At 41.2% G+C, this 15,074-nt stretch overlaps 1 protein-coding gene across 2 annotated transcripts in view; it reads left to right on the top strand.

Moving 5' to 3' along the window:
* Positions 1-15,074, top strand: part of TRAF5 (TNF receptor associated factor 5) — a 34,258-nt gene that overhangs the window by 9,687 nt on the left and 9,497 nt on the right. For both annotated transcript variants that reach the window (XM_030557583.1, XM_030557582.1), the window contains exons 2-3: positions 11,829-12,053; positions 14,783-14,840. In XM_030557583.1, the coding sequence (XP_030413443.1) occupies positions 11,839-12,053; positions 14,783-14,840 (273 nt within the window). In that variant the 5' untranslated portion in view covers positions 11,829-11,838. The remainder of the gene's footprint in view (positions 1-11,828; positions 12,054-14,782; positions 14,841-15,074) is intronic.

The following is a 15,074-nucleotide window of genomic DNA, read 5'->3' as shown; positions in this document are numbered from 1 at the left end:
ATGTTATGTCGGGGTAGAAGTGTATATGTGCACACCATGGTGTGCTTTGTAAAAAAAAAAAAAATAGAGAAGTCTTAGTCTTATGGGATCTCACTGCAATACTTGCCTGTTAAATCTTCACAAAGAAGTAGAGTGAGACTGCAGGGTGTTAATGAGAAATTGGGTTTGAGGATTAGCAAACTGATAATTAGCAGGGTTTTACTGTGAATTTATAATAAGGTGACAGGTTTCAGAGTGGCAGCTGTGTTAGTGTGTATCAGCAAAAACAATGAAGAGTCCTTGTGGCACCTTAGAGACTAACAAATTTATGCCCAAATAAATTTGTTAGTCTCTAAGGTGTCCCAAGGACTCCTTGTTTTTTTTATAATAAGGTGACATTTGAATTCAGGTTGGATAAAAAATCAGTTATTTACAAAGCTAGTTGAATTTGGTTTTGTGCTTTCTGCAGCAGCATCCCCCGTGGATCTTCAAGCTAGTATCCAATCAGGAATTATTGCTGTTAGAAGTATTAGCCCCTGCATGCCAACTGTGGCTACTGTTGTGTGACCACTGAGGGCTTAGGCTAGTGGCAGAACAGCTCATGAGGACTGTGAAGGTAGATGGAATGGGAGCCAGCCCTCCAATGCAATGAGGGTCTGCTTCCTCGTGGAGCCTCAGGATTGAGAAGCTACTCAGCAAACATCCAGAATCCTTTCCTCCCCTATGGGAAGCACTCCACAGGGTTGTGGGGATCCATGGATGTGGATTGCATTGCCAGGGCTTAAAATATATACTCCTAATATGTGGTAGGCCAGCTGTTACTTTCAGGTGATTCAGTATAATCTGCCATATCTTTAATCTGTATTTAATTATATGCAGTAGGCCTTTAACCCGTTTTACATTTCCATACACTGTGATATAATTCAGCCTCTCTTGTCCCCCCCACCCCTCCAATACAATCACTGCATATCAGGGCTCCATATTACCAGTAAATCACATTGCTGGATACTTAACTATATAGCCCAATAATAGAGTCGGTTGGACCCTCTTGCTCATTCGGCAGTTTGAGTGGATAAGTTAATGAATAGTATTTCCTTCCTGTTCCTCTCCCCACACCTCCGCTGCAATGAGTTGATCTTAGACCTCTAACCTATACTGGATTTTGCAGGACTTTTTGTCTGGATCAGATTCCTATCCTAGTGTATCACAATGGAAGACAGTTTTCTGAGGGAGAGACAGAGAGGTTCTGTTTGCTCTGCCACGTACTCTGGAGCCAAGGACATACTAAGTTGGGAGCCAGGAGATCATGAGTTCAAACTTTATACCTTATGACTGTTGTTTATACTTCCATATACGTCATAGCTCTTGCTGCTGAGCAATGTCTTATACCCCAACCCTAAAAGGAAGTCATGATTTAGCCTCCCATTTTATGGAGAAGGGAATTGAGCATAAAACCCAGGTCTCTAGTATGGAAGGCTCAACTCTTATACAGTGAACCGCACCGCCTTTCAGAGTGAATGTACCAAATAATGAGCTTTGGTTATCTTATCTCTAATCATTACAGCATTCTCCTGTCTTGGAGCTAAGGCTTGAAACCAGGATTCCTGATCTCTAATATTCTACTGCTGTCTAGTAAAGAGTTGTGCAATACTGGCAAGATGTGTTCCAAGTCCCGCTCTAGTGGCTGGTTCCCAGAGAGGTTAACAGTTACTTTTGTAGCTTAAGTGGTAGAGTCTGTGCTGGGAATCTGAAGATCTATGATTCAGATCCAGCTTATGACCCATACAGGCAGACTTAGTGGTTGCATGTGATTGAATTTGTTCTTTTTTTTTTTTCCAGTTTTCTTTTTAAAATGTATTTAATTACAGAGAGAACACATTGAAAACTAGTTTTATAGTTGAAAACGTGTCATTGATAGTGCACACAATATAGGAATTCCACACTTCGGCTATTTGTCACATATTTTGGTTGCTGGCATAGGCGTCGACAAAAAAAAATTAGTGGGTGCTTAACACCCACCATCAGCCAAGCTCCCCCCTCCCCTCCAGCACTTCCCACCCACAGCCCTGCTGATCAACTCCTCCTCTTGCCTCTCACTGCCTCCTGCATGCCATGGAACAGCTGTTCGGCAGTATGCAGGAGGTGCTGGGAGGGAGGGGGAGAAGCGGGGAGGGGTGGGAAGAGGCATGGTGGGACCTTGGGGAAAGGGGCAGGACCAGGGGCAGAGCAGAACAGGAAGAGGTGGGGGGGGGCTCAGAGGAAGGTGTGGAGTGGGGCAAGCCTGGGGTGGGGTGGGGGGCGTCGAGCACCCCCCAGGTAGAGAGGAAGTCGGCGCTATTTGAAGATTGAGAGGAATGGTTGACCTGTTTCAATAATTGTTGGCATGACGGCAACATTCTAGGGAGTAGAATCATCCTGATTGACTCATACCATGTTCCACTTAGGTCCTACTGTGTGTTCTGCATATATGTGTGAACAAACACTTTAGATTACACATGGCCCATATAAATGGAAGGTGCATAGCCTCATTTGGTCTGGTGCTAGTTAAGGGGAAATTGCCCTGATTTAGGACAATTTATTTTTTTTGTACTGAAAACTTCCCATAGTAGATTTTTTTCAAAACTGTGTGGCTTAAGGATTTATGAGAGTGAGAAACCTATTGTAACTAGCATCTGCATACAGAAAGCTATTTTGTATGCAGTGTGTTTATCCGGTCTTTGATGAAGTTGGCTTTTATTATGGTGGCATGGGTATGGGTTGCTTAAGTAAAAAGCAGAGGTGACAGTGAGCACCTCTTTATTGTGTTGCTACCAAGATCTAGTTCTTGTGAAGCTGTGTGATTAGTTCAAATGTGGGATGTGGGCTTTGTGACGACTATTTAAACCCATTTTTGTAATGTAGGGTCAAAATTAATTATTTAATACAGCCTATAGAAATTCCTCTAAATCAAATCCCTTTTTTGTATTTAGGATTACTGTGGACATAGAGGTTTAATTTATTTTACATTTTTGTGACAATGTGAAAGTCTGTTTACAGATATGTTTTGTGTCTGTTTCCCTTCTGGCACAAATGTGTCTCATATTACCCACCCCCATCTAATATTTTTAAAATATTCTGGTGTGTGTGTGTGTGCGCATATGCGCATTGTAATAGTACAGAATGTTCACTTTGCATATTTAGCTGTTTGACATGCAAAAGTTAAAGCATACAGTACCTACTGTGGTGGTCAGACATCAGTTTAAGCAGGAAGTTGATTCAGTTAAACCATAGAGCTCATTATATTGCAAAAATTACTTTTTCCTTTGCCTTTTTTGCTTTGGTGTGAGTTGAAAGAACACAGGCATCAAATACTTGAAGCCGGAAGTGGAATTACAGTGTCTGCACCCTACTTTCCTGTGTCTAGAGTGAGTTACACAGGACATATACATTCATATTCAGGCATCATGTTTATTTGTAATGGTTCAGATCATATCATCTTGGATGTTCTGTAGCAACAGGCTTGTTTACACAGTAGTAATGCATAGCTGCACTGCTAAACTAGTCACATTGGGCTAAATTCACCACTGATGTAAACAGGTGCAGCTCAGTGACTTGTACCAGTAGTGAATTTGGCCTTAATAGCTCAATTCAGCAGTGTGAACTTATGGTCTTTTTGAGCTGGGCAAGACCTGGAATGCTACAGGTGCTGACTCCATTGATGGTCTACTTCTCTATTGAAAGATTAGTTTGTAATAGAAACCTGGACCAGAAAATACAAACCTATTTGACAAGGAATTGCAGTCATGTGCTCCACAGCTCCTTGTCCCCATCACTACGTGCTGAACCTGTGAAGCTAGCTCCCCTTTTCATCCCCTAGAAGGGAGGCAGATAGGAAACTTGGCCTTTAAATGATCCTATATGTGCTTTGACTGCACTGGATCAAGAAGACTTCTTAGCTGAGATTTCTGATGGCAGACTTGCATATAGAAAGTACTTCATTGAAAGTACTCCTCCCTACACACTTAGACTTCTTTAATTTTCTGTAAACATGCAAGCATTGCTGAAATGGAGGAGAAGCCTTCATGAAGAAAAGAGGTGTGTGAGGGGGGTGAATGTAGTCTTAGTAGGAGCTGTCTGCCACAGAAACCGAGACAAGCGTTGCAGGAAGTGCGGCTACTCCAACGAGACCCTGCCCCACGTCCTGTGCAGCTGCAAACCCCACTCCAGAGCCTGGCAGCTGTGCCACAATGCCATCCAGAACCACCTCGTGAAAGCTATCGCACCACACCTGGGGGAGATCTCTGTGAACTGTGCCATCCCCGGTACTGACAGCCGGCTACGACCTGACATAGTCGTCACCAACGAGACCAAGGAAAAGATCATCCTCATTGATGTCATGGTCTCATTTTAGAACAGGACCCCAGCATTTCGCAAAGCCTGAGCTCGTAAGCTGGAAAAGTACACCCCTCGGCCAACACCCTGAGAGTGAAGGGCTCCGAAGTGCAGATGGACGCCCTGATCATCGGAGCTCTGGGAGCCTGGGACCCCTCCAACGAGCGTGTGCTGCGGACCTGCAGGATCGGTCGATGCTACGCACGGCTCATGCGGCGCCTCATGGTCTCAGACACGATCCAATGGTCCAGGGACATCTACATCGAGCACATCACCGGCCACTGACAGTACCAGGAGTCGTGAGCCAGAGTGACACCGTTCTTCGACTACGAGAAAGAGACCAAGAGACTTTCTCTGTTGGATCATATGAACTGGAACGATAAACTCCCTGAACATTAAATCTCACCAAATGAGGGTCAGTCCATCCTCATCATCATATCCACTCATTATACTCCACACCCGAACATAGCCATTATGTGAACTTCATATCTCAGTGTCTGTACTTTGACCAATCAACCTTTTACCTCCACTCAGGGATATTGCAGATTATGTATTCCTTATGCCACCTGATTTTAAACCAAACTTTGCACCCTCGATAATCTGTATGTTATTCTCTGGTAACCAGAAACTTCTGTGCTTAAACTCTGTACCGTTCACTTTTTTTTAACATCACCTTAATAAAATTTTTACCTTGCTAAAAGTAACAATCTTCAGATCTTATGTGTGCATCTTAAAAATGCCTGAGGAAGGGAATATGTTAATTCCAGCAAAGTGGTTGGAAGCTCTTGGTGAAATAAAAGAATGCATTTCAGAAGGAGATAGAGACTAGTGTTGTTGAATTAATTAGCAAAGAGATTTATGAACAAGGTTTTGGATTTGACTTTGGATCACAATTGCATTTCTAGTTAAATGTATTCTCTCAGGTTTTTATTGGTAAAGTCAGGCTTGTGATATTCTCTTATCATTGATTTGTGTGTTTATGTGTTGACGTTACTGGATGCGACACAGCTACTGGTAGCACATATGGGAAGAATTTATCTTGTTGTTTGATATTGTCTCCATGTAAGTCTAGGTGAAGGAACTTTGTTTCAGGTGCATATGTGAGGGGTTGAAGATGGTGAAATTTGCGTTCTGAATGTGTTCAGAAAAAAAGAGGTGTGGGCTCTGATCTGAATGTGGGATTGGGTACTGGGAACTCCACAATCCTAATCTCAGTTCTGACATTGACTCCTATGGCCATTAGGCAAATTGCTTAGGCCAAAATTTTGAAAAGTGTCCATTAATTTTCAGTGCTTTAAATGTTTTTAAAATATTCATTCTGAGACACCTGGGGCCTGGTTTTTGTCTCAAATGCCCACTGACTTCAGTCAAATTGTGAGTATGTCTCATTTCTAAAAATTGCATCCTAGGTGTCGCAACTGAGGTCCGACAAATTAGTGGAGGCACTTGATAATTTGGACCTTAATATCTCTGCCTCGATTTTTTCCACCTGTAAATTGAGGCTATTAACACCTCTGACTCATGGGTGTTATTAAAATGACTTCATTAGTGTTGGTAGAGCACATTGAGTATGAAAAGAGCTATGTAGGTGCTAGGCATTGTAATAACCTTGTACTACAGAATCATCCTCATCTCCACTGACAGCTTACCTTCAGTATCCAGAAAGATAATAAAGCAAATAATTAATCAGTCAGTTTGCAAGCATCTGGAAGATAATACGGTGATAAGTAACAGTCAGCATGGATTAGTCAAGAACAAATCATGTGAAACCAACCTAATAGCTTTCATTTACAGGGTAACCAGCCTTGTGGATGGGGGGAAGCAGTAGATGTGGTATATCTTGACTTCAGTAAAGCTTTTCATACTGTCTTGCATGACCTCATAAACAAACTAGGGAAATACAACCTCGATGGAGCTACTATAAGGTGGATGCGTAACTGGTTGGAAAACCATTCCCAGAGAGTAGTTATCAGTGGTTCACAGTCAAGCTGGAAGGGCATCTAGAGTGGGGTCCCACAGGGATCAGTTCTGGGTCTGATTCTGTTCTATATTTTCATCAATGATTTAGATAATGGCATAGAGAGCACACTTATAACATTTTGTGGACAATACCAAGATGGGAGGGCTTTCAGGTACTTTGGAGAATAGGATTAAATTCAAAATGATCTGGACAAACTGGAGAAATGGTGTGAAAAAAAAAATAGGCTGAAATTCAATAAGGACAAATGCAAAGTACTCCATATAGGAAGGAACTAATTCTTCTGCTCTACTCCACGCTGATTAGGCCTCAACTGGAGTATTGTGTCCAGTTTTGAGAACCACATTTCAGAAAAGATGTGGACAAATCAGAGAAAGTCCAGAGAGAAGCAACAAAAATGATTAAAGGTCTAGAAAATATGACCTATGAGGAAAGATTGGAAAAAAAAATTGGGTTTGTTTAGTCTGGAGAAGAGACAACTGAGAGGGGACTTGATAACAGTTTTCAAGTACATAAAAGGTTTTTACGAGAAGAAGGGGGGGAAATTTATTCTTCTTAACCTCTGAGGATAAGACAAGAAGGAAGCGATGGCTTAAATTCCAGCAAGTTCAGTTTAGGGTGAACATTAGGAAAAACTTCTTAAGTATCAGGGTGATTAAGCACTGTAGTAAATTGCCTAGAGAGGTTATGGAATCTCCATGATTGGCGATTTTTAAGAGCAGGTTAGACAAAAACCTATCAGGGATGGTCTAGATCAGTGGTCTCCAAACTTTTTTGATCGCGCACCCCTATCAGTAAAAAAATTTTGAGCAGCACCTCCTGCCATTTTTGCCAAAGCAAAAAAAAAAAGGTTGCTTGGACTCCCGCCCAAACTGCCAAAGCGCAAAAAAAAAAAAAAAAAAAAAAGCCGCTCGGACTCGCACCCGAACTGCCGAAGCAGCAACAACAACAGAAAGTGGCTCAGACTCCCGCCCGACAAAGAAAAAAGCGCTCCTCCTGCTGCGCACCCCCAAGGATCCTCTTGCCATGCACCCCACTTTGGAGACCACTGGTCTAGATAATACTGAGTCCTGCCGTGAGTGTAGGGGGCTGGACTAGATGACCTCTCGAGGTCCCTTCCATTCAATGTTACTTAGAGAGGTTTAGGAATAGCTGTGGCTGTAACTCCAGTGTGTTTTCATGACACTGGTTATATTCATTCTGTAGGCTTTCTGTTTCAAGCCTTAACCTTTCTCTCTTGAGTGTATTTACCAATAACTCTATTGGCTGGAAGCTATTCTTCTATTCACTGTTCTGTGCTAAGGTTTGTTTGATATTAAACTGTACCATGCTGGAGACCTCTGGCTATTTTTGCTTAGAGACTTCTTGTTGTGTTTTTTTGTTGATTATTTTTAGTTTGGTTAACATTTTTCTTATTTAATTTGATGAGATGAGTGGACTGTAATGCCTGCATGTTGGATCATTTCCTATGTTAGCTGTAAATATCTCTTACTTCAGGGGGTTTCAAATGTTCAGAGACTTCCATATGAGGAAAAATTGAAAAGATTAGTTTAGAGCAGTAAAAGCAGCAAAGAGTCCTGTGGCACCTTGTAGACTAACAGACGTATTGGAGCATGAGCTTTTGTGGGTGAATACCCACTTCGTCGGATGCATGTGCAGTGTTTCTCAACTTTTCCAGGCCACCGCTCATTTTAAGTGTAAAAAAAAAAAAAGAAAGAAAGAAATTACATTTGCTATAAAAGTAGGAAAAAAATGTATCAGTTACTATATTTGACCTAACAAACTTAGAAGGTTGTGGCCACGCCAGATTTATTTTTAAATGTTATTTTCCTGGTGTATAGGAAATGTGATAAATTTTTCAGCCCCTTGCTTTCCTTTCATTGCCTCAGCCTTGGAAGCAGGGCTCAGGTTACAGGCCCCCTGCCCGGGGCAGCAGGACTCAGGCTTCAGTCCCCAGTCCTGGGATCACGTAGTAATTTTTGTTGTCAGGTGGGGGTCACGGTGCAGTGAAGTTTGAGAACCGCTGCCGTACACTAAAGCTTTATGCTTATGTAGTGTTATGAGGGCGTATATCCCCTGTGGGTTGCAGCCATTATATGATGCCTGATTGGAGACACTTATGTAAGTCTGACATTCCACCTAAATGAAGGCAAAGGGGCTGAGATGAATTTGGCACTTTAAATGTAATGTAAAAATCAGAAGTAGGACACTGACCTGTGAAGAGAATGAAAATGTTTATCATGAAATTAATTTTTTTTTTAATCTCGCACTCTTATTTGCCTTTAACATTATATTTTAAACTTTTCGTTAATTTTATCTACTGAACCTGAGCTGGAAAGTGGTATGGCAGTGTCTCCATTTTCTATAATAGTAGAGGGGCTTCTTGGGTCAGAATTATGTTCCAGAATTGAACACATCACTAGAAGTAAGTCATTTATTGCAGTAGTCAAATTATTAGAGATTATGTTTTGGGTCCAGTTCTACCCCGCACTGAAGTGAATGAAAAGACTGCCAATGGCTTTATAGGATCTAGATTCAGCCCTTTAAGAGCTGCTTGTGCCAGTAAGAATTTCATGAAAACTCAAAAGAACAGCGAAAATACACAGAATATATCTGAACAGAAAGTGGGTTAAGGGGTAGGTGATAACTGTGGAAGAGAAATAATGTGCCACAATACAGCCATAAAAAGGAATCCTGCCAACGAGATATGATAGAAGTACGGCTGTTGATTAATCACAGTTAACTCGTGATTAACTCAAATAATTAATTGTTATTAAAAAAATAATTGCAGTTTTAACCGCACTGTTAAAAAATAGAATATCAATTGAAATGTATTACATATTTCTGGATTTTTTCTACATTTACAAATTTTTTTTTTTCAGTTACAACACAGAATACAAGTGTACGGTGCTCACTTTATATTATTATTTTTTATTCCAAATATTTAAAACAATGTAAAACTTTAGAGCCTACAGGGTCACTCAGTCCTACTTCTTGTTCAGCCAATCACTAGCACAAACAAAGTTGTTTACATTTTCAAGAGATAATGCTGCCCACTTCTTATTTACCATATCACCTGAAAATGAGAACAGGCATTCGCATGGCACTTTTGTAGTAGGCATTGCAAGGTATTTACACCGCAGACATGCTAACCATTTGTATGCCCCTTCATCTTTCAACCACCATTCCAGAGGACATCCTTCCATGCTGATGATGCTCATTAAAAAAAGTCACGCATTAATGAAATTTGTGAATTAACTCCTTGGTGGAGAATTGTATGTCTCCTGTTTTGTGTTACCTGCATTCTGCCATATATTTCATGTAATAGCAGTCTCAGATGTTGACCCAGCATAAGTTGTTCATTTCAAGAACACTTTTACTGCAGATTTGACAAAACACAAAGAAGGTACCAGTGTGAGACTTCTAAGGATAGATACAGCACTTGACCCAAGGTTTAAGAATCTGAAGTGCCGTCCAAAATCTAACAGAGATGAGGTGTGGAGCATGCTTTCAGAAGTCTTAAAAGAGCAACACTCTGAGGTGGAAACTACAGAATCCGAGCCACTAAAAAAAGAAAATCAACCTTCTGTTGGTGGCATCTGACTCAGATGATGAAAATGAACGTGCGTTGGACCACGCTGCTTTGGATCGTTGTTGAGCAGAACCTGTCATCAGCGTGGACGCATGTCCTCTGGAATGGTGGTTGAAGTATGAAGGGACATAGGAATCTTTAATGCATCTGGCATGTAAATATCTTGCAACACCAGCTACCACAATGCCATGTGAATGCCTGTTCTCACTTTGAGGTGACGCTATAAACATGAAGCGGGCAGCATTATCTCCCGTAAATGTAAACAAATTTGTTTGTCTTAGCGATTGGCTGAACAAGAAGTAGGACTGAATAAACTTGTAGGCTCTAAACTTTTATGTTTTATTTTTAAGTGGAGTTATTTTTTGTACATAATTCAACATTTTTAAGTTCAACTGTCATGACAAAGAGATTGCAGTACAGTACTTGTATTAGGTGAATTGAAAAATACTATTTCTTTTGGGGGTTTTGCAGTGCAAATATTTGTAGTGAAAAATAAATATAAAGTGAGCACTGCACACTTTGTATTTTGTGTTGTAATTGAAATCAATATATTTGAAAATCTAGAAAACATCAAAAACATTTAAATAAATGGTATTCTATTATTGTTTAACAGCATGATTAATCATGATTAATTTTGGAATTGCTTGACAGCCCTGGACAGCACCTAAGATCTTGGCTGAGTTTCTTACAGTAAGATAACTTATATATCAGTGTTGCCCTAAAGACAGTGTTGTAAAAGAAAAGTATACACTTTAATTACCTTACCATAAACCATGTTTGCATGAGTTCATTGTGCTTTACGCTATGAGTAAGGAAGAAGATGAAAAATGACCAACAGTGTATGTTGTGAGTGAACTTGTAACTTAAATGTAGGTTAATATGACAGGTGTTCTGCCACTACACACATCCCATAACTAAATGTATTTAATTAGGTTAACATCACTAAGTAAACTTCTCTGTTGGTCAGTAAACAGCAACATGAGAGAAAATAAATAAATTCTTATGTATGTTGAGTCTTAAGGAATGAAAATTACACTGTTTCAAGGGTAAGGATTTGCTATTATCAGTCCTAGACCCACTGAAAAAAAGTACTGCTAGACTCAGGGACCTGTGACAGATTTAAGGTCTGATTTTTTTCTTTGTGAACCATTTAGGTTGGAAATTAATGGTGTATCTATTTCAAACCCTGGCAAGACAGAGAGAAAAAAATGCAGTTACTATTCTGATTTGCAGTCTTGCTTTTCTCCCTACTTCTTTACAGACATGATTAATGCAGTTGTTAACATACAAATAACTAAAGTAAGATTTTGAAAAATAGAATTCTAGCTTTCTGGTGTAAATCGGTGATCAATCAGAAGGAGAAGTGTCGGTCCCCAAGTCTTTGACCTCTGTCAAATCTGTACTTATGGTTAAATCATCATTCTTTCTTCCAGTTGCTGTGAACCATGGTGAGACATTACTCTTTTTGAACTAGTTTAAATGAATTAATAAAGCTGTGTGGGTTCAAATCCAAGGCATTTTTATTACTGTATGTAGAGTTTTGCTGTCTGGGACTTGTAGGACCAAGTTACACCTGATTGAAGTCTGTTGTAGTTTTGTTTGAGTAAGGATTGCAGGATCTAGCATGAGAACTAGGGAAAAGTAACTTCCTTTCTGTTGGGGAGAAATTTTCAGACCGTGAACCTCTTCACAATCATAAACATTGGTACTAGCTCTGAAATAAATTATTCATCATTCTGGAGTGCCTTGATATTTTTTTGTACTGCTGTCTAGTAACTGATTCTGCATTCACATCTGAAATCTGTATTGAAGTCTATGACAAGAGAATGAGTAAAAAAACACGCTAATGTTCATCTTGCATAATCATAAAGGTACTTAAACTGAAACTCTTTGACCTTGACTTTCCAGTACAGCTTCCATGGCCTCTGAAGAACTTACTGGTCTCTCAAACAGCTTCGTACGCCAGAATTCCGCCAGTGGCATTTCTCTAGACTTTGAACCTGACGCTGACTACCACTTTGTTGAAACCTTAGAAGAACGGTACAAATGTGCCTATTGCCACTTAGTCCTTCACAATCCTCACCAGACAGGATGTGGTCACAGATTTTGCCAGCATTGTATTATTTCTCTGAGGTAAGAACAATACAGTTCTTTCTCTTCCCTCTAAAAAATAATTTCCCCCCCAAGAATTAACAATAGTCAACATCTTTCGAAAGTCAACAGCAAATGCCATAACAGTATTAAGGACTTACTCCAAAGCCTGTGGAAGTCAGCAGAAAAATTCATTGACTTCAGTGGGCTTGTGCTCAGTAACAGACCTCATAACAAATCATATGAGATGCTATGCATGTGTAAAAGTATGTAGTCTCTGTTGGTGTAGCACAGAGGTGGGCAAACTACGGCCTACGCGCCAAATCCGGCCCATAGGACCATCCGGCCTGGCCCTTGAGCTCCAGCTGGGGAGGCTAGCCCCCAGCCCCTCCACAGCTGTCCTCACTCCCCCACAGTCTTAGCTTGCCGCGCCGCTAGTCCTCTGCCTGCCGCTCCTGCCGAGCAGTGCAGTGGCATGGCTGGCTCTGGCCAGGTGGTGGGGCTGTGAGCTCCTGCTGCTCTGAGCAGCATAGTAAGTGTGAGTGAGTGGTGGGTTTGGATAAGGGGCAGGAGGTCCCGGGGAGCAGTCGGAGGACAGGGAGCAGGGGGCGGTTGAATGGGGCGGAGGTTCTGGGTGGGGGTGGATAGTCAGGGGATAGGGATCAGGGGGCGTTGGATAGGCGTGGGGTTCCCGGGGGGGGGCTCTCGGGGGCGGGGGTGTGGCTAGTGGTCGGGGCAGTCAGGGAGCAGGGGGGTTGGATGGAGGTGGGGTCCCGGGTGGTGGTTGGGGCGGGGGTCCCGGGAGGGGGTGGTCAGGGGACAAGAAGCAGGGGGGATTGGATGGGTCGGGAGTTCTGAGGGGGACAGTCAGGGGGTGGGAAGTGGGAGGGAGCGGATGGAAGCGGGAAGCAGTCTGTTTGGGGAGGCACAGCCTTCCCTACCTGGCCCACCATACAGTTTCACAACGCTGATGTGGCCCTTGGGCCACAAAGTTTAGTCACCCCGTTGCAGCAGGTTGGCAACGTTAGCCTGAAACACTCCAATCTGGTGGTAGGTGTTTATCAGGCTGTGGGAAGGCTTAAGTTAGTACTGCTGGCTCACAGAGGCTGGCAGCTTGCTACCCCTCTGAGGCATTCTCTAAATATAAAAGTTATATTTGTCTAATTAAATCGGTTTAGAAACTGATGTGTGTACACAGAAGGGGGAGGTGGATCAGTTTACTTCAGATTCTGTATCGATTTAACAAATCTGTTTAACTCTTGTGTGTAGACAAGACCTCAGCTGTATGGGAGACTGGAAAGAATCTAGGGGGTGAGTGAGTCTTGAGGTAGGCAACCCTAGGAGTGGTCAAGCCCACACAGTAGGATTGAGCTGAACTTTATACTTTATTCTAGTTTATTTCTCTGTTATAATAAAACCAAACCCCAGGAAAGGAAGAAGTTTGAACTCTACTCAGCATGTGGACAGTATTTGAAAGCAGACTGGGAATGGCACCTATTCCTATTGGACTAAAGGTCCATATGTCTCAAGATACAATCTGCCATTTGGGGATCAAGGAGTTGTACGTGTGTGTGTGTGTGTGTCTGGGTTTGCTTTTTTTTAAAAAAAAGGTCCCTAGTACATTTTGTATTGGTGGTGGTGAGGAACATGAGGTCTTTCTGCCAATTGCAAACAAAGTAAATCATGTTGTGGGTCTGATGCAGTTGTTTTCAGATAAAAATTTTGAGCTTTTATACTATAGAATATGACAAGTGAGAGACCATCCAGCAGAGTGATTGAATGGGCATAAAACTCTTGTCTGTCACCATAATATCAAGGTGCCAGTTGTTGTTTGCATTAAACAAACAATCATTTATATTGGTGGTTAGACTGATCCCACTCTCACTTGCACTGGTGTGACTCCGTTGACTTTAATGGAGTTATAGCATTATAAATCTAATACGAGATCAGAATCAGTCCGATCCTGCAGTCAGCTCACAGAGGTGAAAGGGTCTATTGACTTCATGGGGGCTCATCACAGGTCAAAGGGGTTCGTTCACCCACACAGATCTAATTGCACAGTGAGGATACATTGATATAGGGTCCTTATATAACTGAAGGTTGGAGTTGGCCATGTAGGCTTCACTGAAACTTTGATACACAGATAGATGTCAGTATCTTTAAATATACTTCTTAATGTTTCATATTTGGTTCTTTCTCTTTTGGATTGTCACTCCTTGGATAATATGTCATTAAGTTTTTTCTTTCTTGCCCTTTCATTTTAGTATTTCTCATAACTTGTTGAGATAGTTCAGGACATTTAAAAGGTTTCAAGCATGAAAGGGAAGGCATTGCTTGAGTTAGGCAAAGGATAATAATCCTTTCACCTACACTGTGAGGTTTTTCCCAAATACAGCATCATTTGCCAGCAATATATAGTCATAGGGTAATAAAATTATGTTAATTAAAACCAGATTTATTAATAATGTGATAATTTTTTCTCATACTAAATGCAATTCCTACTTAATCTGAGGGTAGAACATGGCTTTATAATTCTTAGCACAATAAATTTTCAAAGTATTATTCAAACATTTAATCCTCATATGCAGTATTGAAAATTAGCAAGGTGCATTATGGGGCTTTTCCCACTGGTCACTGAAGCATCTGATATTGGCCACTAGGATAATGAAGTTGATGAACCAATGGTTTGAATCAGTATGGCCAAGCCTATGTAGAAGGAATTAAACATTTTGTGAATTAAAATTTTTCTGCCTTTTTGTTTCTTTATTTAGAGAATTGAATGCAGTACCCACCTGTCCTGTAGACAAAGAAACAATAAAAGTGCAGGAGGTAAGAAAAGGAATAATTCTGGTAACTGTGGTTTCTTGGACATCCAGCCTGTAGCGGGAAGGGTCTGCAATAGAAGAGTAAGTTAAAGTAGGGGCAAAGGCAGCTCTCAGCCTTTAAATTAACAAGGGCCCTGCCACCTTCATTTCTGGAAACAATGTGCAAGGAAGCTCTGTATTTGGTGATGTTTTGTTGGTGAAATAAGACACTAATGCCTTATAGCTGGAGCTTTTACCT

This window comes from Gopherus evgoodei, chromosome 3 (genome assembly GCF_007399415.2).
Source record: "Gopherus evgoodei ecotype Sinaloan lineage chromosome 3, rGopEvg1_v1.p, whole genome shotgun sequence".
In the NCBI taxonomy this organism is placed as follows: Eukaryota; Metazoa; Chordata; order Testudines; family Testudinidae; genus Gopherus; species Gopherus evgoodei.
The sequence above is the reverse complement of the archived record's forward strand: the minus strand, read 5'-3'. Positions and strand labels throughout refer to the sequence as shown.